Genomic DNA, 24,336 nt, shown 5'->3' with positions numbered 1-24,336 from the left:
GATTCTAATCCTTCTCCATCTTCTCATAATAGAGTAAATACGCTGTTTTCTGCCGCTGCTGGCACACGTGGTTAAAAGTCGTTTCTTTGACAATGTCGTCATCATATGTCACCCAGCAGGCATTCCCATCCCCTTGGCTTGCGTTTCGATAAACTCCGTCACAAATGTAATGGCCTGTGAAGGAAGGAACTGCTTTGTTAGTGGTCAAACGAGGAGAACATTGGTTTTCAACACAGTACTGACAGCTAAACACTGACCGCTGGTAGTGCAACTCCCCAAATGGTTGACGATGCTCTTCAGAGTATATTTTGTCTACAGAAAATAAAAAGAACAAGCCATTAGCTCCACTCTTTGAGCCATTTCAGACTGATGACTGCTTAAAGGTTTATCAAGGGTTTACCTTCTCACTGCTCTGATTTGTATGGAGCAGCAGCTCCCTGGATAAACATGTGGCTTTGTGAATTTTTTGCGCAGCAAAGTAGGACCACTTAAATCTCAATAGGTGGATGATTAGCACACTATCGAGAAGAAAAGGGGAGGGAAGAGGAGATGTAGAGACAGTTAGGGCCTTTAGAAGGCAGCAGATGTGAGGATGCTGAGATGGCTGGTTCTCACTTTGGCAGAGTGAAGAAGGATCTTTGCTCTGTCGTCTGGGAGGCGCCACAGACATTTGTAATCCAGCAGTTGCTCCTGCAGAATCAACAACAGTCGTGAGGTTCAACAGCTCCTCCATCATTCACACATGAACACCAAACATGTGTCCCTTACTTTCAGGTACAGCTGTATTCCTTGCATGATGGTGTCCTCAGGCGCCACGGACAGGTTCAAACACTCCTCCATATTTTCAGATTTATGGCCACAACTGTGAATTCAAGAGAGGATTCAAATAACTAAGGATTCAACTAAACAAGTACAACACCTATGCAGGAGCAGAAGGTTTCCAGGTATATTCCCACCTGTGGCACAGCATGGTGCTCAACATCTGGAAGCTGATGTGAGCCTCCACAGGGCAGGTGTAGCTCTGCTCTTTGTCAGTTGCCATTGACCTGAGCTCTGTAGAGACGGAGCTGAGCTGTTCCAGGACGGTGTTCAAAAATTCGTGGGCATCCTGCAGACAGACCAAAGTGTCTAGTCCAGAAAAGATCAGGATGATGCTCTTGAAAATAAAAGAATGATTACTTGTTGCTCATCTTTTATAAAGTCTGGATGATGCAGTGCAATGGTGCGCAGGAAGGTGAAGAGGGTGGATTTCTTCTGCATGCTGTTTTTTGTTGTGAAGCAGTTGTTTATATCTGTGAGCAACCTGGAAAAAGGAGAAAGCAGATGTTTTTCATTCATTGCATTAATGCCATAGAATAATGGGGGCACGTGAGCTTGTGCTGTACTTGAAAAGCAGAGCTTTTGGGTGTGAACGCCACTGATGACTCTGTTTCTTGAGCTCCTTCACAAAAGGCATGGGGGTCAGGAGGCTCTGGAGAACAGAGTTCATAAAACAGGTCTGGGACAGGTTGGGGAGCCTGAAACACAAGAAAAACAGAGCAAAGTGTTGTTGTTGATGATGATGATGATGATGATGATGATGTGCAATTTTTTTTACCCATAACAGGCCAGTTCATCAGATGTAAGGGTTCTCCCACTTTCTATTCTGCTTCTTGAGACCACATAGTTTAAGGCCTCCAGGAATCTATTATTTGGAGCACTAGGCTGTAATGTCACAGCCAAAACAGCCGCCAGATGTGAAGAAAGTGAGTCTTCCTCATCCTTCTTCTCCAGGCTCTGTTAGTTAAAGGCAAAGCAAAATCAGCTCAATCTATTAAAAATGTACCTGGTGACCTGGGTGTCACTGACACAGGACGAATATATCTCTGGGTCTTCTTCATCTGTGGACCCCAGGCTCTGTTAAGAATAAAGCAATATCTGCTCAATGTAGTAAAAATGTACCTGGTGACCTGCAACACCCAAAGGTGAGCCTGGCTGGTGGACTCTTGCCGAGGGCTCTTCGGCCTGCTCCTCCTGTTTGGTGTCACTGACACAGGAAGAATGTATCTCTGGGTCTTCTTCATCTGTGGACCCCAGGCTCTGTTAAGAATAAAGCAACATCAGCTCAATTGAGTAAAACAAAGTCAAAAATCCCTCAATGTTAAGAATAGAAATAGGATTTTTACAGCTTGTTCAACATCACTGCTGGATGTGGAGGAACAGGGGCTGTCCACCGGACACGTGTCCACTTCTCTGGCCAATGCAGGACACTTTGGGCTCTGTTTGTTTGAAGAAGAGGAGACAGGGTCCATGTGAAACATCGGGAACAGGTGTTAATTTTTCTCTATCAAAAGAGAAAAATGTACCTGGTGACCCGTGACACCTAAAGGTGAGCCTGGCTGGCGGGCTCTTGCCGAGGGCTCTTCAGCTTGCTCCTCCTGTTCGGTGTCACTGACACAGGAAAAATATATTTCGAGGTCTTCTTCATCCGTGGACCCCAGGCTCTGTTAAGAATAAAGCAAAATCAGCTCAATCTAGTAAAACAATGTCAAAAATACATCAATGTTAAGAATAGAAAGAGCATTTTTACAGCTTGTTCAACATCACTGTTGGATGTGAAGGAACAGGGGCTGTCCACCGGACACGTGTCCACTTCTCCGGCCAATGCAGGACACTTTGGGCTCTGTTTGTTGGAAGAGGAGACAGGGTCCATTTGAAACATCAGGAACTGGTGTTAATTTTTCTCTATCAAAAGAGAAAAAGGTACCTGGTGACCCGTGACACCTAAAGGTGAGCCTGGCTGGCGGACTCTTGCCAAGGGCTCTTCAGCCTGCTCCTCCTGTTCGGTGTCACTGACACAGGAAAAATATATTTCGAGGTCTTCTTCATCTGTGGAGCCCAGGCTCTGTTAAGAATAAAGCAACATCAGCTCAATCTCTTAAAACAAAGTAAAAAATAAATCAATGTTAACAATAGAAAGAGCATTTTTACAGCTTGTTCAACATCGCTGCTGGATGTGGAGGAACAGGGACTGTCTACTGGACACGTCTCCTTTCCTCCTTCCCCTGCAGGACACTTTGGGCTCTGTTTGTTGGAAGAGGAGACAGGGTCCATGTGAAACATCAGGAACTGGTGTTAATTTTTCTCTATCTAAAGAGAAAAATGTACCTGGTGTCCTGCGACTCCTAAAGGTGAGCCTGGCCGGCTGACTATTGTCAAAGGCTCTTCAGCCTGCTTCTCCCTGCTAATGCAAAACCCAAGAAAACAGAAGATCTGCATGATGAAGAACCCTTCTCCATTTGTCACATGAATGTTTCAGTCACAATTCAGGGCAATATGTTTAACTTTGAGGAACGTTTGGTCGTACCGCCTTGGTTGGTCCAAAGGCTCATCATCTTCTTCGTCTGAGTCCTCCACAGTGACACAAAAACATGAAAGAAAGCACCGGAGAGCCTCGTTCAGAAACTTGGACTTTTTGGTCTTGGATTTGGCTGCATTGCCAGCTGCGCTATCAATGGGCTGCATTCTTTTGGCAGTGAAACAAAATGTGTCCATCAGCTTACTTGGTTTGTGAGAAACTGACTAACCTTATACCCCCTCTTTATGAAGTTAAATTTTAGCCTTTGTTTGTTGCTTTGTACAGTTGTCCTTTGATGGCACTGTTTTGTTGCTTTCGATCCCTGTGCTTTGATTACGACTAATACATTACTCTGATCATTGCAGTGTGCACCGCAAGATGCAGAAAGACCAAACAGGACCAAGGTGGTGGCATGTGTGATAATAAATGACCTAGAGCTAGCACAGACCTCCACTGAGTTGCTTATTTCCACACTTACTTACACATAGTATAGGGCATGTATGTGGGCGTGTGTGTGTGTCGAGGACTATTAATTTCGAACACCTCAATTTGGAAATGATTTGAGATTCTAATTGGCAGTTTTCTGCTTAGCTAACTAGTCTCCAGTCAGCGACGTGGCTCTGAGCAGAACTTCTAATTAATTTAAAAGATTCTTTTAAATCAAGATTTTGCTGACATTCTGTTTTGTGTCGAACTGGGTCCCAAAATAAAAACGTCTACACAAATCCAGTTGTATTTTCATCCTTGAGCTTGTGATGCGCTGCCCATGTCTGCTTGTGATTATGTTACAAAATCAACTCTGGCTTTCGCTTGATGAATAATTAATTACCTTCATTGGAAAGAAAAAGTCAAGCAAAAGGAATCAGTCTGACATTCAATCATTCACCATCGCACATTCAGCACATTTAGCTCCAAACTTGCAAAAATGGCTCCGGGCAAGGACTTGGCTGTGTTGGGGTCCAGGGTTCCGGGTTATCTTTGTTTTTTCCTGCAGGGGGCGTGGATGAGTCATTATTGGCAACAGCTGGCGCTGTAGGCAGGCGCACCTGTCGGCAATTTCCATCAGGCCACCTATTTAAGGAGGGAGCGCTTGCCTACCAGTGTTAGAGTGTTTTGGGGTCTTCCCTGCTCTTTTTTGTGGTCTCTATTGTGACGACCCTGGCTGTGTTTTCTCTGCCTGCCTCTCTGTTGCCTCCTCCCTTCTGCAGGCAGTGGGTGGGCCAAGTGCTGCTAAGTGGCGATCCAGCTCACCTGGGCTGATTAGCTGTGAGGGCTATAAATGCTCCACAGTCTTGGCAGTCAGTCTTTTGCTTGGCTCCCTCTGGGTCTGCTTGGGTGTTCTGATTTGGTTTGTTGTTTCCAATGATCAATCAATAAATTCCCTTTTTTCTAAAATCCATCACGTGTGTTCTCCCTAATTTGTCTGAGCCCTAAGCTGGTTCATGACAAAATGGGGGCTCGTTGATTTAGAGGGAGGAATACACTTTAGGTGATGGTGTCAGTGCTTAGTTTTGATTAAGTTTTTGTGTTCAAGTTTTTCAGAAGACCGGTGAGTTTCTCTGGGTAGATGTTTTTGGAGTAGATTTATCCCATGGGTTCTGTGTAGGGAACCTGTGGTGGTGAAAGTGAGTAGAGCTATATGCTCAGGTTCACGTCCAGAGGTTCCTGGAAGTGGCTGCATAGCAGGTACTTTCCAGCCCCACTGGGTTCTGTGATTAAAAGCCTCTCACTGGTAACTGCCTGAAGACTAGGGTTGAGCTTAGTTAGGAAGATTTTCTTTTCCAGTCTATGGTAGAGGGGTTGATGACTCTTGTTTGGAGGGAGTGGGGTACAATTGTTTGGGTGTGGGGAGGTACAACTGAGTATGGCTTCTTTGGTGGAGGTGTTTATTCAGTCTCCCACTGAGGAGTTGTTTGACCAATGTACCAAAGATCAACTTTTGAAAATTGCTGAGCACTTTGGAATTGAAATCACAGATAAAAAGCTAAAAGAAACAGTAAGGGTGGCTGTGAAAGAAAAGTTGATTGAAGATAAAATATTGGTAACTAAGGAGCTGAGTAAAGAATCTTTGTTTATACCATCAGTTAGGGTGGAGTCTTTAACATTTGAGCAACAAAAAGAACTTCTGACGTTACAATTTGAACATGAAACTTTTAAACAGAATAGGGAATTGGAAATGGAAGTCATGAGGCAGAAAACTGAGAGGGCTAAGGTTGAACTAGAGCAATGTCGACTAGATCTGTTAAAGGAAGGAAAGCTGGTAAATATTGGTTCTGTTCCAGAGAAGTGTGCTTTTGATGTACTAGCTAATTTGCGTTTGGTTCCAAACTTCACAGAGAGGGACCAAGATACTTTTTTTTCCCTTATTTGAGAGAGTGGCAGAGACCAGGGGTTGGTCTGATGATCGCACCCTCCTTCTTCAGTGTGTTCTGACTGGCAAGGCACAGGAAGCTTATGCCTCACTTTCCAAATCAGAGGGCCGAAACTATGACCATGTCAAGGCAGCGGTCTTGAGAGCATACGAATTGGTCCCTGAAGCTTATAGGCAGCGCTTTAGGAGTGTTCGAAAACAGGATACACATACTCATGTGGAATTTGTGCGTGATTTGGACACTCAATTTAATCGTTGTGGGGAAAAATCAAGGACTTGATTCCTTCGTATTCTAGGTGCTGTTGCTCGGCACGTTGAAGAAGCCACTCTGAATGTGGTGGCTGTGGGCCATGCTGGTTCCTGGCTCAGCTCCAGCAGGTCTCCGGCTGGAGTAAACATTGCGCCCTATCAATTTTAGTGGGTGCAGAAAATGTTCACTCCCAAGCAGATGATTCATCTGGGGACAAATTCAATGGGTTCTTTTTTTTCCCTTCACCTTCTTGTGTCCCCATGATTCTGTGGGCCTCCAGGTCAAGTATCTTGGTGTGAAGCTGAGCATTGTGACTTTCCAGCTGAGTGCATTTAGCCCCAGAACTTGCATATGTGTGTCAAGATCTTTAGCGGCTGACTCTTGGCTAGCCGCACAGGCTTGCAATTCAGCCTGGGACGCTGCAAGTATATGAATCTTGGCTTCATATAAAGATTTCCATCATATAGGTCCAGTCTCTCTCTTCTGATCAGTGACCAAGATGCTTGTTATCCCCACCTAGGGTGTTCTGTCGAGACAAAATTGACAATCTAAATGAGAAAGGTGCTTGTTTTGGATCTTTATTTGGCGTGTGAGTAAAGCTTATCATAGTCACCTACTTGGAACATTATAGCATCCTTCACATCCATTCTAAGGAGAAAGCAGTGAAGTCAGTCAGGACACATCAAGAAGAAATATTGAGTGTTGCCATTAAGGCTCTGGGATCATTTCAAGATTCAAGAGTACTTTATTGATCCCTTTAGGGGGTGTCCACCAGGGAAATTAGCATCTCCAAAGATCTACAAGCATCTACAAAATTTCCCACCACCATTACACCCCATTAAACCTATTAAAGATAATAAAAATATAATAAAATAAGAAATAAAATAGAATAAATTAAAAATAGAATATGAATATAAATATAAAACTATAAAAATGTTCCAGTTCTCCTGTTGGCCCTCCCCCCCCCCGTGAGGAGTTGAACAAGACATTTTGTCATGTGTAAGCTTAATCTACCTCATATGATTCTTAACGCCCCTCATCTTGCATGTCACGATTGGTCCCCAACTCTCCTTCTTCACCAGATTACCTTCAACATTCATCACAGGTGCCACAGAAGCTCCAAAAAGTGAAATAGGGTTGTCATGGCAATTTTCTGTTGGAGAGGAGAGGAGAGGAAAGGAGAGGAAAGGAGAGGAGGAGGGGGAGGAGGAGAGCGATCATCATCATCCACTTGTGCGTTGCCCTGAGAAACAGAGTCATGAGAGGAAGTGTGAGCTGCTAATTTCAAGTCCGTCACTAACGAGCTGTACCGTGAACGTCAGGAGGCAACAGGTGTCACCAGAGGCAGTGAGTCCTCTCCACTAGTGATAAATAAGCCAATCAGTCATCTAATGTAATCATGTGTTATTTAAAAAAAAAAAAAAAAAAAGGCCCTCTGAAGTCTGGGTGATTATCGATCCTTGAGGCGGTTAAAGGTGTCTGAAATAAAAATTGAATATGTTGGAGCTTTGATCTGGTTAACAGATCTCCTTTCCTGTGGAGGTTCTCTCCTGCTGTTCTTTGTCCACAGCTCTCTCAGCACAGGCTTTGGCCCAGTGTCATTGAAGACCTCAGTTGTAGCAAACTTCTTGTGGTTTTCCTAGAGCAAAAACCTCAGACCTCAAGTAGATGGTGATACATGCTGGCCACTGTATTACCATCATTTTGAAGTTGACCACAAATCCTAGCAAATCAACTATCACAGGAACCTGGGTTGTGATTTCTGTGGCGATAGTCATGACCCATTCTTCCCAATTGTTTGTGTGGACCCATTGTTTGTTCCAGATGTTTGTCTAGCTGTGGGTTTCCTCAAATACTGTGATCTTAGAGTAATGCTCTGTATCCAAGTGTAGCATCAGGTGACTGGATGTTGCTTGATATCTGGCGTAGGTGTGTCTAGATCTCAGGACCACTGGAGACAAAGGATCCACTCCTTCTGGTACTTGTGGTGGAGGTGGGATGGTGGGTAAATAGGGAATGTCCCAGTCAGTGTCGTTTTGGTCTCTCCCTCGGTCACCAGTCGGGGGGGTTGGTAAAGAGAAGACGGGTGTGGTATCAGTATTCTTTTAGGGTTTTTTTTTTTTTTTTTTTGAAGGATTTTAAGGTCACTGAAGTGTACTTGCTTCTGCTCTACCACATTTCTTCAACGGGGCCTAGAATTTTTCTTCAATTGTCTTTCGAACGTCTTGGGCATGATGGTACCATATGTTGTATGATATGTTTCACACCTTCTCTTTGCTGTTTGTATCTTAGGCTGTTGGTTCCTTCTGATTCAAATCTGTTGTTGGTGTGGGGTCGATGGCCGTATTGGTGCCAAGGTCTTGTTCTCTAACATAATCCATTAGTGTGACCTGGAGGAAGCGGCTCATCATGTCAACGTCATCACCCTCAATTCCCACAAATGATTTCCCCCAAATTCCTATTAGCTTGACAGATGTGTCCTTGTTCTTTACCTTGCTGGTCAGTTCAGATTTTAACTGATCCTGTTTCACAGCCGTGTTCTCACCTCCATTCTTTCATTTGTTCTGCTTCAGGTCACACGTTTGCGTTGCACGTTGCTTACAGATGTAGTAGTAGACTTTATTCTGATGTAGTTCATTTTACTTGTGTCACAGTGTTGGGGAGCTGAATGGAAACTAGAAAAGAAGCGATCAATACAATATTGAACTTGATGCTCAAATATCAATTTGATTTGAGTTAAAATAAAACATACATGTATCATGGTTTTCACTCCTTTCCACTCGTGTTGTTGTCATAGTTCCTGCTAGCATCTGCTCCCATTGAATTTCACTCCCTCTGCTACCCAGTCACCTGTTTAATGGTCCCATGGGATTCACAGGGGACCCGTCAGAATCCCCCTAAAAAGGCCAGCCTCTACCTCTCAGTATCTACTGGGGCTATCTATCTTCAGGGCCTTCTGCAACTTTATTGGGTTCCTTCTCACACAAGACACAGAATGGGCTTCCAACCCATACTGTCAGGCTCCAGTGTGTTTTTTATCAGTACAAGTTTGGGCAGATGAACTTATCTACAATGAACTGGAGCTCAGGAATAGATAGAATGATGACAGGAGCTGTGGAAAAGCTAGTCTTTAGCTGCAGAAGGCAGAATCTGTAGGTGAGGACCACTGAAAGACAGACTTGGAAGATGTTAAGGCCTGAAGAGGGCCAGCCACGTCACTACAATTCTTTATAAACATCTGCATCGCTGGAGAATATCCGATGATCGTTTACGTAGGCCAAACCAAATGTGTCTGGCACATCTCTAAGGGTGTCATTATTAAAGCGTTGGATTACGAAAGGGTCAGTGGTTGGGCTTGAACATCACTTGATGTTCAAAGTGAGCCAGTGGGGTTTTGAAGGCCCTTTTCCACTCATGTCCTATGATCAAGAAAAGGTGATAAGCACTGAGACTGAATTTGGAAAGATGGTAGCTTGACGTACAGGACCAAAAGCAGACTCAATCAAGGGTAAAGGATAATTATTTTTTTTGTGCTGGTTTAAACCCCTGAAGTTGATGCAGGGTCACAGACACTTTTTTTTTCTTCTCTCCAATGCCAAATCCAGCCCCAGCTGGTGAAAATGAATGACAGATTAAATCTAAGGACAGTGAGTCTGTGTGTTTCTAGTGTATTATTATTATTATATTATTATTATTATTATTATTATTATAATAATAATAATAATATTATATCCAACAGAGGCTCTGCAAATGATGTTGAAACTCTTTCTCAACAATAATCCCTCCCAAAGGAGGCAACTACATGAGTGTGGAAATTGAGGCTAAACTATGGAGCTCAGCTAAATTACAAAACTTGAGCTAAAGTCACTCTGGAGGAACCAAAAGGAATCAGAGGTCGATGCAGCCTTGAGGAACGGCTGAGGTGGATGATGGATGGATGGATGGATGGACGGGTGTTGAGCTTTGTCAGGGTTTACAACTATAAATCATGTTGAACCTCCATGAAAAAGATTAGCGTCATCAGGAGAGGAGCCGTGCTTTCACCCTGCGTAGAGCCCCTCCCACACATGATGACTGTAGGCTTGACCAGCCGTGGCCAAGCGCAGCGAGGCTGCACAGAGTTGGACGTAAGGGACAGAGACAGATGGATTTGGTGGGGGCTTCTTTTTCTGCTGATGGGGCTGCAGCACTCTGCAGCCATTTTACCAAGCGCTAACACACGTGTGGCATTTTAAGAAGCCTCCAAAAGCAGATTTCTAGAGATTATATGTTAAAAAATATCTCAAATAATAATCAGGATTGCAATCTGTCATGTCTCACATCAAATACAAGTAACAAGTTAGCGCCTTGGTCCCTGATTGGCTTAATCGTCTGACTATTAATTGCACTGCTCTTAACACTGACTGGAACAAACCAAATTTTTAGTTTCACTGTGTGACCGTTGGGACTAACCTCAGCATAACTAACAGTGAATCATTGAACCGCTGTCTAACTGCGGTGCTCTGTGACATGAGAAATCCATCAATAGGGTTTTTTCTCCAGCACCTGTGGCTCCAGACAGCGTTGGGTGGAAACAACTGGAATCCCCAATGAGAATATTTGGATATTTGACAAGCCAGATGATCCTCTGGAGAACACAATTCCATGATCCATCACCTTATTGATTCCAGAAAGCTGAAAAACTGCCCTGCTTGTTCACCCACAGGGAGTTGACCCTTGTAACACACGTAAACGTCTAAAAGCAGATATACCTGCTCAGAGTAGGGGTGCAGGTGGGGCAGGGAGGGGCCCAATATAAGCAGTGACTTTAGCATCTGATCATCCATCTTCTACTGATTTCTCTTCTGAAAAAATGTTTATTAGAATTGAGAAAATTCTGTGCTAACAAGGTGGAACTCCAGCCCCCACCCCAGATTTGGCTGAGTTGCTGGAGACAGAAATGATGAGCCGGCCTGACCAAGATGGATTTATGTGAGCTATTTAAACAAGAGAAAATGGGAAATGATGAGCCTGATTTGTTAAAATGTGACACTTGCGTTGTCTTCACACTGCTGAGGGTGCTGTGACAGAACGAGGCCATAATAAAGAGCCATTGGAAAAGATCATGGAGGTCTTGGTCCTGGGTGGCTAACCCACTTTAAAAGGCCGTGGCTTCGTGTTACGGTATCTGCCGGCACCAGAGCGGCGCCACGTGTTTCTCTTGAGTATTTATTCTTGTGACAGTCATCTTCTGGGTTTTCTCTTTTTTTTCAATCCCTCCCTGATTTAAAATCAAATCATTTACAGCCCAAAATGACAAGCAGTGCAGTGGTGACCCAGGTCAGGAAGAACTTCAAAAACCCTTTTAGGGAAAAAGAAGAAACCTGGACGAGGGCTCTGTCTCCCAGGGACGGACAGACGTGCAGTCTAGAGCTATAGGAGCTGGCGTATAGTCTGTCCATGCATGAAGGCTCAGATGTAAGCAGAAGCCCGTGGTTGGGCAGCGGTCACCGTGGGAGACAGAAGCTGAGCTTGTTCGGTTTTAATCGTCCTGTCGGGTCTGGGTTTTTAAAAAGGCTTTAATTATTTACTGGCTTCACACATGTTTGTGAGCAGCTTCACCATGATCACAAGTCCAGCGTGATGAAAGTAGAAAGAGACGGCGGTCGGCCTCTGCTCTGTGCTGCTGCCGTTACAGGAGGGTCCAGACCAGCCTGGGCTTTTAGCATCATGTCTCTCCTTTTGGCCAGAGGCAAAAGGAGGAGAGGAGGTGAAAAGTGCTTGGTGCTGGATCTGGAGCGCTGGATGCTGTTATGGCAGCAGCCAGACGAGGGTTGGCCCGAGTGAGGTGAAGCACAGGTGCTTCAGTGGAAAAAAGCTCGGTGCTAAATCAGCTGGAAGAGCGTCGGCTCATTACGGAGGCTGACATTTGTCCGTCAACATCGTTTGTTTTTCCTGGATTTGGTTCCCAGCTGGTGACGGAGCTGCGGGCGCAGCAAACATCTTTCTGCCCCTCAAGTGTCACCTTGTAAAGTTCAAGAACCATTTGAGCGTGTCATCTGTTAATGCATCCCAGCGATGAAACAGGGTTATGGGGAGGAGGCTGGGGGCCTGAGGAGGAGCCACCATCCCAGAGGAGGGCTTATCTGCTCCTCTCTGCCACAAATGTGTCCGAATCTCAGTTGGATGGAGGAGGATTTGCTCTGGCCTTTCAAAAGGTGCTTGGAGAAGCTGTTTAGATAATTGATTGTCCGTGTTCCTGTCGTCCGTCAGGCATAATGTCACAATCCCCAGACAGCTGCATCTATGAGAACACAGTGAAAGGGTTGAATATTAGACGCTGGAGGATGCACACACACACACACACACACACATGCAGACGGCAGATTTGTGGAGCAGAAAAGCTTCAAGGTGACCAGGGACCAGAACATATTTCACAGGCAACCGAGCTTCCACACGTAAAAGGACGCAGCTTCTTCAGTCCAACCGACTGCAGATCAGCAGATCTTAGCGACAGCAGATCAGATCAAAGATGTGGCGTCAGTGAGGCTCTTTAATGTCTGCACGCAGGTCTCAGAGGTCGTGATGTACAGAAACTCTTATCTTATGGTTACCTTATCTCCAGCTCACCAATAGAGCCACAGGAGCCAAAATGTTGAGATATCAATGGTAAAACATGGGGACCGGTGCTGTGGAGGACGGAGCATAAACAACAGCGAGACTTTGAACGTCTTCCCGCCTGATTTATCTGCAGGACACATCTCTCTGTGCGTCCTTTACTGTTGGAATATAAATAATGTAGGTCCATCATTTCTATTTCAACGCACAAAGCCTGACGGAGCTGTTGTCACCATCTGGACCTGCAGGGTTCGACCTGTCATGTCTGGTGGGATTCAGTCGCCAACCGGGCTGACATTGTTTAGGCAGGTTGGACTGGGAGGAGGCTGCAGGGCCATGCTGGGAGGACACGTCCACCCTCGTTCCTTCTCCCACTGTTGACAGATCAAATCTCATCCAAGCACGCCGCCAGAGCATGCAGCACATTTCCATGATGTTGCGTCTTTACTCCTGTCCCTGATCTCCTCTCTGGTGAAGTAGCGGAGGACCACAGGGTCTGGAGCTGGGTCCTGCCGGTTTTAAACCTTCCTGAAGTCGTATCAGGTAACAGGAAGAGGCTCAAAAACACAAGGAAAAGGGACCAATGAGACCTCTACAGCTACACAATGACGGAGGAGAGAAAACACGACCCACATCCTGGGCTGGAAGGAAACCAGAAAAAAGAGACCAAAAGAGCCTAAACACCACTGGACCACCAGCAGACGGGGCTTTTAGACCCTGGTCTGAGGACGGTGAGTGTAAAACCAGAAGACGTGATGGTTTTAGATCTGCAACGATCCACAAGTTTCATGTGGTGAAACTAAACGCCCCAGTTGTCTGAAGCTGTATTGCAGATGTGAGGAGGGAAGCTCGAGCCAAAACACACGATAAATGCAGCTGTTCAGGCTAAAAAGCTCAAATCAGCACAAGAATAAAGGTTTTACAGTTTTTTTAAGTTAAGCTGGATCTTCTGGTCCAGCAGAACCGTTGGTGTCCTGACATTTAGTTTCGAAGAACTCTTGTTCAAATGTTATGTTCAAATTTCAACAGAAGAATTGTGGATTAAAAACAAACCCTTGGTGATCCAGAATGATCCATTTGGACCCGGTTTACACTCAGAGCTCAGAGATGTCCCTCTAAATTCATCTCCTCTGTTGTTTGTTCTGTGTTCCAAACTTCATTTAGGACCAGTAGCATCGCCTTTATGGTAGCAGCCCTGATTACTCCCTGCTGGACCCGAGGCGGTTTCCATGGATACTGGACGCGGTGGCTCTTCTGGCCTTACTTTAATTGGATCACCTCAGATCTGTGTGGAGGGGGAATCCCGTGACCTGGCCTCTCTTCTCGCTCTGCTTTAATATTCAGGTCTGCTTCTCTGCTTTTGCAGCTCTTTAATATTGAACCAACCTGAGACGCTGCGGCTGCAGGGCGACCGTCCGGCACATCTGACCTGCGACCTGGTCCGCGTTCTGATGCAGAGCATTCGGGTCCCACTCTCGAAGGGAGATGTTTTTGTGAAGCTGTTTGGGAGCGCGGGGGGCAGAGGCGGAGATCGTTGCTGCCTGCAGGTGTATAAATACCCTGTTTAGATGTCCGGGCCGTTATTCTGGTCCTGGCACGTTCAGCCTTCCTCCGTGTGGGGAGCTGAACCCGTCAGGGTGACCGGGAGGAGGATCTTCCACCTTCAGAAGGTCAGAGATGATCTCTGTAATGGATTCACTGCTTCTCTCAGCTAAATGGACGATCCACACGTGTTTGGATGCAGGAAGGGTTTAGATCTTCAACACGGAGCTCCGCTCTCACCCAGAGGTGTGAGGAAGATACTGATGAGTTGTTACGGTTTATTCAGGTGGAGGAGAGATGTTCAGGTCCAGGAGATGAGGTGGGGGCAGACGAAGGCGAAGGGGAGGCCTTGCTGATGAGGATGATGAAGAGCACGTCAGAAATGTTTCTTTTAATTGGTTCTGAGCAGAACATCCCCCCACGACGACGGAGACACAACAGTTTGACGTTGCGATGCCCCTGCAGGAGCTAAAGTGGAACTGACGACCTTTGACCCTTTTATGAAGGGTCATTGGTGACTGCTGGTGCCCCTGGTGACCATCCTGCTGAACTACGGGTCTATTTTGTCTCTTCTCTTTGAGTCTTCAAGCTCTAACGAGGAAATTTTAATGAGGATTTCAAATTTAAACACAAGACTCCTGCCTGCGTTGCTGTGTTCCACGATAAAAATCATCAATCCGGAGTTTCAATATGCGTAACGACACTTTTCGCTGTATCCCATTTAAGGAGGGTGATTTATCTTCCTGGGACAGCAGTGAAGTTGGGAACGGGGAGTCCTGTCTGGACCGTTGCTATGGAGACGGACACTGACTGATGAGCTGGGAGTGATGGGAGCGTTCCCATCTCAACCTCGATAACACCGTTTAATTAAATTTACCGTCTTAATTAGTGTGAAGGTGGATGCATGCAAGAGACAGTAGCTGGACATTTGACGTGGGGACATGAGATGACCTCCTGCAGGAGACGCCACAAACCACAGACCAATCAGAGGCCGAAGCCACAGGGAGCAACGTTTTAATCATAAATGTGCTTTTCATTACAGTTGGGAATGTGTGGGGTCACGGTCCTGGCTAAAGGTTTAAAGGAAAAGAAATTAATCAAGAGGAGGACAAGAAGCATCTCTCAAACTGTTGTTCACAGCTACGGCAGTCGCACTGCTGTTGGAAGATTTCTTCTTTCAGGAATCAGGGCGGGAATGTGAGAGAACGTGGGAGAACTAAGGCATCCAGGAATCACGGGAACGCTGCCTGATTAGAACCCTCCTTGTCGATGCAACCTTCACTCCGTCACTATTGACTTGTGCTGATTTGTATGCGAACAGTCAGACATGGTGTGACTGACCTTCTCGGTCCCAAGCCTCAGCTGAAATGACAAGCTGATGTCACCCTGATAACACACATCTGTCTGCCTTAAGAACGTGTTTCCTTCGGATTTTAGATCTTTTAATGACACTTAAGTGAATCACAGCTGTTGGGAGTTATTCTTTAAACCCATTCAAGCTCACAATAACAAGACAAACGTATTTAAATGCACACTTTTGTGCTGGGATATGATCTGCAGACAGGTGGCGTTGCACCACGTATGGATGACCGCTAGAGGGCGCACAAGGTTGACTAAGCTCTTAGTAACATATTACAAAATGCCCCCCACACACACACAGATATAAATGTATATAGATACAAAAAACAACACATTGGAAGCTGTTCTACTGATCAGATCAAATGTTTGACAAGAAATTATGAAAAATCTTTTTTGACAAACGCCAAAAAACAGGTTATAGATTCAGAAAGCTGCCGCTGCCGCTGACATCGCAGTTCTGCAGCCAGTGAAAACGCGCCACGAAGTGTTACCTCACGCGGGGCTTAAAGCTGCTGCAAGGTTGAGGCCACAAATTGGACTGTGACCATTTAAGACTAAACCAAAACTTTCCGCATGGCTTGCTAAGTCAGCAAAAAGGGGGATTTAACCAAAAATCCTTTGCTCTGTGTGTGTGTGTGTGTGTGTGTGTGTGTGTGTGTGTGTGTGTGTGTGTTTCAGTCTCATGGCCGCTCCACCCTCTTAGCTGTTAAACTCTTCTAATAAGGTTTCTATAATTTAGATAAGCCGAAGATCAGATCATCTTAAGGATTAACTGGCTCAGTTAGCATGCAAGGTTTAAGCTTCTGGAATATTCACACCCCAGTTCTGCCTCAAGCCCAACCAGGAATGAAGGAAGCCCCAGTTTTAGATGAGGTTGTGTGAGGTGAAGCTTCTGTTCTGTTACGTCTTGCTCTGCTTATTTGGGTCAGAGGTGCAGGTGCATCCTCTCAGCAGCTACCTCCTCCAGCTCCTCCAGGAGACCATCCGGTCCTTCCACTGTGTCCTCGTCTTCAACACCCTGACGGAGAGTCTTCCGGAGGAGCCGCAGCCATTAACTCAGCAGCTGAAGGCCACAGCTGGACAGACGCACCCAATTCTTGTTGTGTTTTTGGGTTTGACGTGACGCCACCTCTGGTTACCTGCCGGGCTCAGAATTCTGCTCAGATATCTGCTGTTCCATGATTCATTCGTTTCACTGTTACAGGTTCAAAGACGCCCTTTAATTCTGCTGCTAATACTCCGATTCGTCTGCAGTTACTGCGTCGCTCCAGTGACGAAGGTCGTTGAAGGTCCTTGAGCAGGACAGCATGAGTGTGCGTGATGTGCTGAGACACCCTGCGAGGTGCGACACGCTCAGTGGACGCAGACGAGTCACGGGGAGATCTTTAAGGGGGCAAAGATGATATAAAAAAAATAATGTCCTCTGCTTGTGGTTCCTGTGGGGACAGAAGTAACTGACACCTGAACTCTTCACGGAGGACAGATCGCCGCTGTCACGTTACCTGAGGAGTACAGAGCGCCACCCAGTGGTTCCGCTGCAGCTGTACAACTATATTGTGTGAGCGTGTGTGTGTGTGTTTGTGTGTGTGTGATGATTCCTTAATATGAAACAATTTCTGAAAACATTAAACTAAAAAAAGCAATTAAAACAATGTTTTTTTTAAGGCTGGACAATAAAAAGGAAGGTGAGTGACTCCATTGCAACAGTAGAGGGCGCTGCTCACCTTTCCCCCATCTGCCATTGCGGTAAAGGTCAAACGTCACCTCTCCCCCCGACCGACCAACCCTGTTGTCATTAGCAACAGTAGTTTTACTCCTCTGTTCAGTCACGTTAGGTTACATTTCCCCTGTTCTGACAGGACCGACGGTGGCGGTGAAGCAGACGCCTCTATAAGAGCAGCAGGGGCAAAGGTCAAATCTTTACATTCAGCAGTGAATATCCACCGTTTGGCTTTTCCACTTCAGCTGCTGCTGTCGGCTTTGCAAACATCCAGTTGCTGTTTTAAAATGGAACTCCTCGTCTTCTGTAGGTTCCTCTACACAAAACCCCTTTTAAACAAAAAGCAAGTGCAAAAATTTAAATATTAACCAATCCTACGATGTTTCGACCTCTTTGATGACATCATTCTAATTTGTGTGGGCATATGTGTGTGTGTGGGCGTGTGTGTGTCCTCGACGTTTGCTAATTCAGCCGTTATTCTGGGAACAACTGAGCTTTGAGTCAAAATATGTCTGATTTGTTTGCATCTGTGTTTTGTCTTTAATTGATGATCAATCACGAATCTGTTCAAAGGTACTGAAACCGCTCCTAAAGGACTTTGACCTTGATCCTTGAGGTTCAGCTGGTGATGTTCCCTCAAACAACCTGTCGGCTGAAATCTGAATTTGGCATCTGGAAGATTTGTCGCTGGTATTTTTCCTTTAGGAAAACGAAGACCCGTGACCTTTAACCCTGGGAAAGTTCACTTATGTAAGAGCTGACATGAAGGATTAATGAGTTTGTTGTGTGACAAAGTCAAAGTCATGCCCCCCTCCCCCAGTCAGACCAGAGACATCTCGGGGGGGGGGGGGGGGGGGGGGGGACCAGTCTGACTGTCCCTCAACCATTTTTGGTTCCCAGTAGAAGTGCGGCTCCGGTCCAGTAAAACCTGGAATGACTGAACGTTTTCCTTAACTAGCTACAGTCGCACGTTCAGACACATTATTGAGTCAACATGAAGCACAACAACAAAATTTGACGAGTTTCTTCACGTCCATGTTGTTGTTGCCGCGGTCGGCCTGCAGGGGGCTCTCTCCCGTCACGGTTTCTTTCCCTCCGCCGGGGAACAACTGAGAAGCGCCGTTTTCACAGGAAATATTGAAAAGAACCAACATTGAACCAACATTGTGCGTTGACTCACTGGTTCTTGGCATCCAGACACAGTTCTATTGTATGCGTACATACACACTGTCTGAGACGAGGGTTGTGAGGAGACCCAGCACAGCTCCGTCCCCACAGAGGACAGAAGTGAAATGGGCTGAACAAAGCTTTTACAGTGTTTTTGCTCCCCGTCGTGTCGGATGGAAACTGGACGAGTTTTGCGAGCGCAGCGGCAGCGGCTTGATGCATTTCAGGTGGGAGCACAAAGCGGCGCTGAGAGCGGGACAGAGGTCCAACATCCTCCACACTCATTCATAAATTCCTCTTCCCTGAAGCTGGAGGTTGGATCAGCTTGTGTGTTTTTCTCCCCGTGTTGTTCCACTTTACAGCTGGGCCATAATTCAACTGTGCAAAGCTGAAAGTGTAAAAGTTCCTCCAAACAAAGCGTAAAAGGAACGGCCGCCAGCTGCTGGTGCTTTTTACAGTCCCAGAGAAGCAACCTGCTTGGAATTTTCCTGCAGATGTGATTGCACGACTGGCTGGTGGCGACCTATTAAAAGGAGCCTCGGGGGCACAGAGCGAGCCCTCGGGAGACAGATGATACAGCGTGCACGGGGATAAAGAGAAACAGAGAGGGGTCTTACCTTAAAAGGCAGAATCCTGAAGGCTGTAGGCCAGAAGAGCAGGAATGTGGCCCTGAACCTTCAGCACCTTCAGCCTCGCTCTGATTCCACACAGGTAGAGGCTCCATGATTGTGGACTCAAAGGGAGTAACGCTGGAGGTTCTAGGTTCAGAATCCAGCGTGTTAGCGGGCCTCAGGAGGCCGCGTCAGTCAAAACAAACAGGAGTTTGCAGGAGGGAACTTCCACTGATGTGGAAAGATTTGTGATGCAACAGCAGTAAAATTCCCAGATTCATCGTGTGGTTATCGGCTATATTCAAGAGTTCGGTACTTCGGAAAATATTCCAGCTCAAACCAGACAATAGGTCGGATGCTGTCAGCGAGCCAAACTTTGCAAATGGGGCGGAAGAAAAGATACGCTAACCCGGTCGGTGAATAGAAAACATGTCCTCTGGCATCTGGGAGCGTCGGGGGGGGGGGGGGGTGACTCAGACCAACGATCTCTTCCTCTTCCTGGGAAAGGGGAGCTGCTTTGGTTGTAATCAACAGGTACGGAGCAGTCGCACCTCAGAGCGTCCACATCTCCCCACACTGAGGAACAATCCTGTCCCAGATGTGCTGGACAGATGTCTCAGCTGTTTCCTGTTAACACAGCCTTGCACTGCACATTCCCTTCACACCAGAAAATGTTGTTTTGCCTATTTTTGGGCTCTTGGGAGCCGGATCCATTTATGTTGGACAGTGTCTGTGGGCCAGGTTATAATGTGGGGTCCCAGAATGTGGCCCCACTCTAGGACCTCAGGCAGGGTCCCAGAATGTGGCCCCACTCTAGGACCTCAGGCAGTGTCCCAGAATGTGGCCCCACTCTAGGACCTCAGGCAGGGTCCCAGAATGTGGCCCCACTCTAGGACCTCAGGCAGGGTCCCAGAATGTGGCCCCACTCTAGGACCTCAGACAGGGTCCCAGAATGTGGCCCCACTGTAGGACCTCAGACAGGGTCTAAGTATGGATGTCTTTGGATGACAGAGATCTTGTTGACTTGCAGAAAGCAAAGATAAAAAAAATGATGTCACCCACATCTATAAGTAGAGACCGCTCCCCAACAAACCCCCCCACCACCACCACCACCACCCCCACCACCTGCCCCTCATTGCACCGGAGGAATTCCCAGTCTTGTCCAGGGAGCTGCGATCCAGCGACCGGCAGCTACGGTTGAATATAGTTTGGTCCAAAAGAGAATCAGTGCGTTGCTGCCCTGGTTTGAGAGAAGGAGCTAAAATATAGAGAAGAGTCGTTTGCTGCTGATGCCGGAGGTGTGACACGACAGAATAAAGATGGACAAAAGCGCTCCGACGCCAGCGACTGAGAGTCAGCAGAGGAGCTGGATTAGCGTCAAATTCAGCTGCATCAGCGACTCCACAAGCACGAACTCGTCTCAGACGCTCGAATGCAGATTTTTGGGAAAGCCTCCTCCTTTAGATCAAGAAACAAAGCTTCTCTAATGTTTACGCCTAAATTACCACCATCAATGTTAAACTGTCATAAAGGGAAAATTAGTGCTTGATGTTGCGATTAATCTTTAAAATTACAGGTGGAAGCTGGAACATTGTAAATACTGGAGTGGTAAAACCAACTATTGTGCCGCTGCCACTTGCAAATAGCCCTTGAATTATGAGATTAGAGGTGAAGGAGGAAGATGAGGAAGACTGCAGCAGACCTGGATCCTGTCCTGCCTCTGTCCTACTTTCATGTCCGGCGGCACGTGAGAGAAATACCGAGTCCCCTCACCATGGAGACGGGCAGCCAAACACACGTCAACAATGCCGTGGAGCTGAGGAACCAGCGTCTGCCAGACCAAACTGCACCTCTGCAGCTCTGCTCCACATCAGCTCCGTCTCCTTCACCCCTGAGAACACCTCCTGCTCGCTCGCTGGCGTCTTCTGACGGGAACGGCGGCGCCGCGCAGCTCAGTCAGCACGCCGGAGTCCAAGCTCCACGCTCAGCATCCCAAAGTAAATGTTTCCATAGAAACCTCCCGACTACCGTAGCCGTGGCCTTGGAGCCTGGATCAGCTGCAGCACTCACAGAAGAACCAAGACCTGGGGGGAGTCTCAGAGAAACAAAGACACACTCAACGTCACCCGTAATCCAGTTCAGCTTGTTCACCAGATATTCTTGCTCCACCAGGTCCACCAGCCTAGGTTCTGGGTGGTTCCCCTACCCCTAAGGCTGCTGTGTGATGTGGTGACGTTGTTGAAGTAGTTCAGCAGACCAGATCACAGCCCACCACCACAGACCTTCACACCCATCAAGTCCTCCCTCATTCTAAAATAAAAGCACGGTCTTCACGTGTTCCGACTGCTCTGCTGTGTCCGTCGGTGGGACCAGGATCCAGGAAGGTTCTCCTCTCCTTTTCCTGACCCAGATGGAGTCCATGAGAGGCTCCTCCACCTCCACGTCTGTGACACTGTGCACATTATGAGCTTCTGTAGAGGAGGTTGGCTGGAAAGTTTTGCTGGATGGGAGCCGTGCTTACTTTGGCACCGGTGACTTCTGGACCACAGTTTATTCATCTGTGAACCGACAGTTTCACCTTAGCCCAGGAAACGGAGGAGCTGGATCCCCCGGATCACTTCAGTGCCGGAGGAGTGGAATGTTCTCCAAATATTTAAAGGCCGGTCAGTTTTGGAGGCCACGTTATATTTCAGACTTTTCTATCCGTGTTCAACTGTTTGTCAGAACCAAATTCACAGGAACAAAATCCAGCACTTTGACATTTACCTGATTTTGTTTTCCTTCAAAGAAATCAGCAGGTTGGAAAATGACAAGGCAGCGTGTGGTGGCAACACCCTGGTCTCCTCCCAACATCAGAGAACCCTCCTTCACTCACACACCCTCTTTTTTCGGAGCGACACAAAGCTGAGGTCAGCTGCAGTGTGAGCGGAACAGGAGGAACATTGTTCTGGTCTCTGGTCTGTGGGTGTCACAATAAGATGTCCAGTTGTTCTGAACAACACGAGATATCTCCAGAGAGAAAAGCCCCACAGCTCCCAGAAAGAGTTCTCCTTCAGGTTCTGATAACCTCACCTACTTTTGCTCCCGCTGACCCTAAAATCAAAGGTCCACATGGATGTTATTCCACAAAAGGCATTGGGATGTTGCCTTAGCTCAGACGTAACACTGGGAACCTACATAAGATGCCTCTTTTCTAAGGAAAAAAGTGGGGCGTGTCCCCACCTACAGTTGGGATTTCATGTCAAAATTGATGTTCGCTCCAACCAAATTTCCCTGTTTTGGGGTTGACGTCGATGCGAGCGCTGATATTTCAAACAACTCCAAAGGGAGTCCTGCTAGCTCTTTATCCATTAGCATGGGGTTTTTCCAGCGGCTGTGCCGTGACCGGCTCCTCTCACCGGTGCCTCCTCCAACATCTGGTCTCTGGGCAGTTTGGGACGCCTCAGCTGGGCCGGTTGTGGTTGTTTATGGACTTTCTGAGGGATTCGGAGAGGCCGACCCACTGGGCGGCAGCAGCGAGATCAGCCCAGATAATGATTAGCACATGAAGTGATGTTGTTCACACAAGCGTGTTTGGCTCCACATGAGACTTTAGCATGTTTGGACCAACTGAGAATGACACAGATGCATGTGGGGGAGTCCAGCTTAGTTATCCCCCCCCAGTAAGAGTTATCGGTCAGTGTTTCATGACTCTTTTCTATTCTTATATAAACATACACACTCGCATATCAGTGGGGAGTCTCTCTAACTGGGGAGGCTGGGAGTCTCTCTAACTGGGAGGGCTGGGAGTCTCTAACTAGGGAGGCTGGGAGTCTCTCTAACTGGGAGGGCTGGGAGTCTCTAACTAGGGAGGCTGGGAGTCTCTCTAACTGGGGAGGCTGGGAGTCTCTAACTAGGGAGGCTGGGAGTCTCTCTAACTAGGGAGGCTGGGAGTCTCTCTAACTAGGGAGGCTGGGAGTCTCTAACTGGGGAGGCTGGGAGTCTCTCTAACTAGGGAGGCTGGGAGTCTCTCTAACTAGGGAGGCTGGGAGTCTCTAACTGGGGAGGCTGGGAGTCTCTCTAACTAGGGAGGCTGGGAGTCTCTAACTGGGGAGGCTGGGAGTCTCTCTAACTGGGGAGGCTGGGAGTCTCTAACTGGGGAGGCTGGGAGTCTCTCTAACTAGGGAGGCTGGGAGTCTCTCTAACTGGGGAGGCTGGGAGTCTCTCTAACTAGGGAGGCTGGGAGTCTCTAACTAGGGAGGCTGGGAGTCTCTAACTGGGGAGGCTGGGAGTCTCTCTAACTGGGAGGGCTGCGAGTCTCTAACTGGGGAGGCTGGGAGTCTCTCTAACTAGGGAGGCTGGGAGTATCTCTAACTAGGGAGGCTGGGAGTCTCTAACTGGGGAGGCTGGGAGTCTCTCTAACTAGGGAGGCTGGGAGTCTCTAACTGGGGAGGCTGGGAGTCTCTCTAACTAGGGAGGCTGGGAGTCTCTCTAACTAGGGAGGCTGGGAGTCTCTCTAACTGGGGGGCTGGGAGTCTCTAACTGGGGAGGCTGGGAGTCTCTCTAACTAGGGAGGCTGGGAGTCTCTAACTGGGGAGGCTGGGAGTCTCTCTAACTGGGGAGGCTGGGAGTCTCTCTAACTAGGGAGGCTGGGAGTCTCTCTAACTGGGGAGGCTGGGAGTCTCTCTAACTGGGGAGGCTGGGAGTCTCTCTAACTAGGGAGGCTGGAGTCTCTCTAACTAGGGAGGCTGGGAGTCTCTAACTGGGGAGGCTGGAGTCTCTCTAACTGGGGAGGCTGGGAGTCTCTCTAACTGGGGAGGCTGGGAGTCTCTCTAACTAGGGAGGCTGGGAGTCTCTCTAACTGGGGAGGCTGGGAGTCTTTCTAACTAGGGAGGCTGGGAGTCTCTAACTGGGGAGGCTGGAAGTCTCTCTAACTAGGGAGGCTGGGAGTATCTCTAACTAGGGAGGCTGGGAGTCTCTCTAACTGGGGAGGCTGGGAGTCTCTCTAACTAGGGAGGCTGGGAGTCTCTCTAACTGGGAGGGCTGCGAGTCTCTAACCGGGGAGGCTGGGAGTCTCTCTAACTAGGGAGGCTGGGAGTCTCTCTAACTAGGGAGGCTGGGAGTCTCTAACTGGGGAGGCTGGGAGTCATTGCTATGAATGACTGAACGAATAAGAAAACCGATATGAAACTGGAACAAGGAAATACAGTGAGGAGGTCAAACAGCTTCACCAATCAGATACCAGACTGGGACCAGTGCTCAAATCATCCTGTGGCCAAATAGCTGTCAATCAAACAGGGATTCAGCCTGTTCCACTGATCCTCCATCATCAGCCCGAGGCTCGCCCACGGCTCCCATCACGCCAGAGATGCTGCGCGTCTGGGGGCGGAGCTAAACCCTGGC

The 24,336-nt window shown here is 47.4% G+C and overlaps 2 protein-coding genes and 3 long non-coding RNA genes across 5 annotated transcripts; all 5 read right to left on the bottom strand.

Annotated features, from left to right (window-relative positions):
- Positions 1-33: 33 nt before the first annotated feature.
- Positions 34-518, bottom strand: LOC130534211 (uncharacterized). The gene is made up of 3 exons (XR_008952835.1): positions 401-518; positions 258-312; positions 34-174 (listed from the first exon to the last, which is right to left on the bottom strand). It is a non-coding gene; the product is annotated as an uncharacterized LOC130534211 (long non-coding RNA).
- Positions 519-570: 52 nt separating this feature from the next.
- On the bottom strand, positions 571-1,773 carry LOC130534261 (ubiquitin carboxyl-terminal hydrolase 37-like). The gene is made up of 6 exons (XM_057048287.1): positions 1,598-1,773; positions 1,386-1,517; positions 1,180-1,303; positions 957-1,108; positions 769-862; positions 571-690 (listed from the first exon to the last, which is right to left on the bottom strand). Exons 2-6 carry the CDS (start codon positions 1,487-1,489, stop codon positions 571-573), a joined length of 594 nt encoding a protein of 197 aa, XP_056904267.1. The 5' UTR covers positions 1,490-1,517; positions 1,598-1,773.
- Positions 1,774-2,098: 325 nt separating this feature from the next.
- Positions 2,099-3,638, bottom strand: LOC130534307 (uncharacterized). Its single transcript, XM_057048334.1, has 5 exons — positions 2,971-3,638; positions 2,747-2,884; positions 2,570-2,662; positions 2,346-2,483; positions 2,099-2,258 (listed from the first exon to the last, which is right to left on the bottom strand). Exons 1-5 carry the CDS (start codon positions 3,100-3,102, stop codon positions 2,124-2,126), a joined length of 636 nt encoding a protein of 211 aa, XP_056904314.1. The 5' UTR covers positions 3,103-3,638; the 3' UTR covers positions 2,099-2,123.
- A 105-nt stretch (positions 3,639-3,743) lies between these two features.
- On the bottom strand, positions 3,744-7,127 carry LOC130534308 (uncharacterized). The gene is made up of 3 exons (XR_008952859.1): positions 6,973-7,127; positions 6,576-6,606; positions 3,744-6,484 (listed from the first exon to the last, which is right to left on the bottom strand). It is a non-coding gene; the product is annotated as an uncharacterized LOC130534308 (long non-coding RNA).
- Positions 7,128-15,086: 7,959 nt separating this feature from the next.
- On the bottom strand, positions 15,087-19,855 carry LOC130534306 (uncharacterized). Its single transcript, XR_008952858.1, has 2 exons — positions 18,961-19,855; positions 15,087-17,505 (listed from the first exon to the last, which is right to left on the bottom strand). It is a non-coding gene; the product is annotated as an uncharacterized LOC130534306 (long non-coding RNA).
- Between the last annotated feature and the right edge of the window lie 4,481 nt (positions 19,856-24,336).

Source organism: Takifugu flavidus, chromosome 11 (genome assembly GCF_003711565.1).
Source record: "Takifugu flavidus isolate HTHZ2018 chromosome 11, ASM371156v2, whole genome shotgun sequence".
Classification (NCBI taxonomy): domain Eukaryota; kingdom Metazoa; phylum Chordata; class Actinopteri; order Tetraodontiformes; family Tetraodontidae; genus Takifugu; species Takifugu flavidus.
This window is presented reverse-complemented; position numbering and strand designations above follow the sequence as displayed.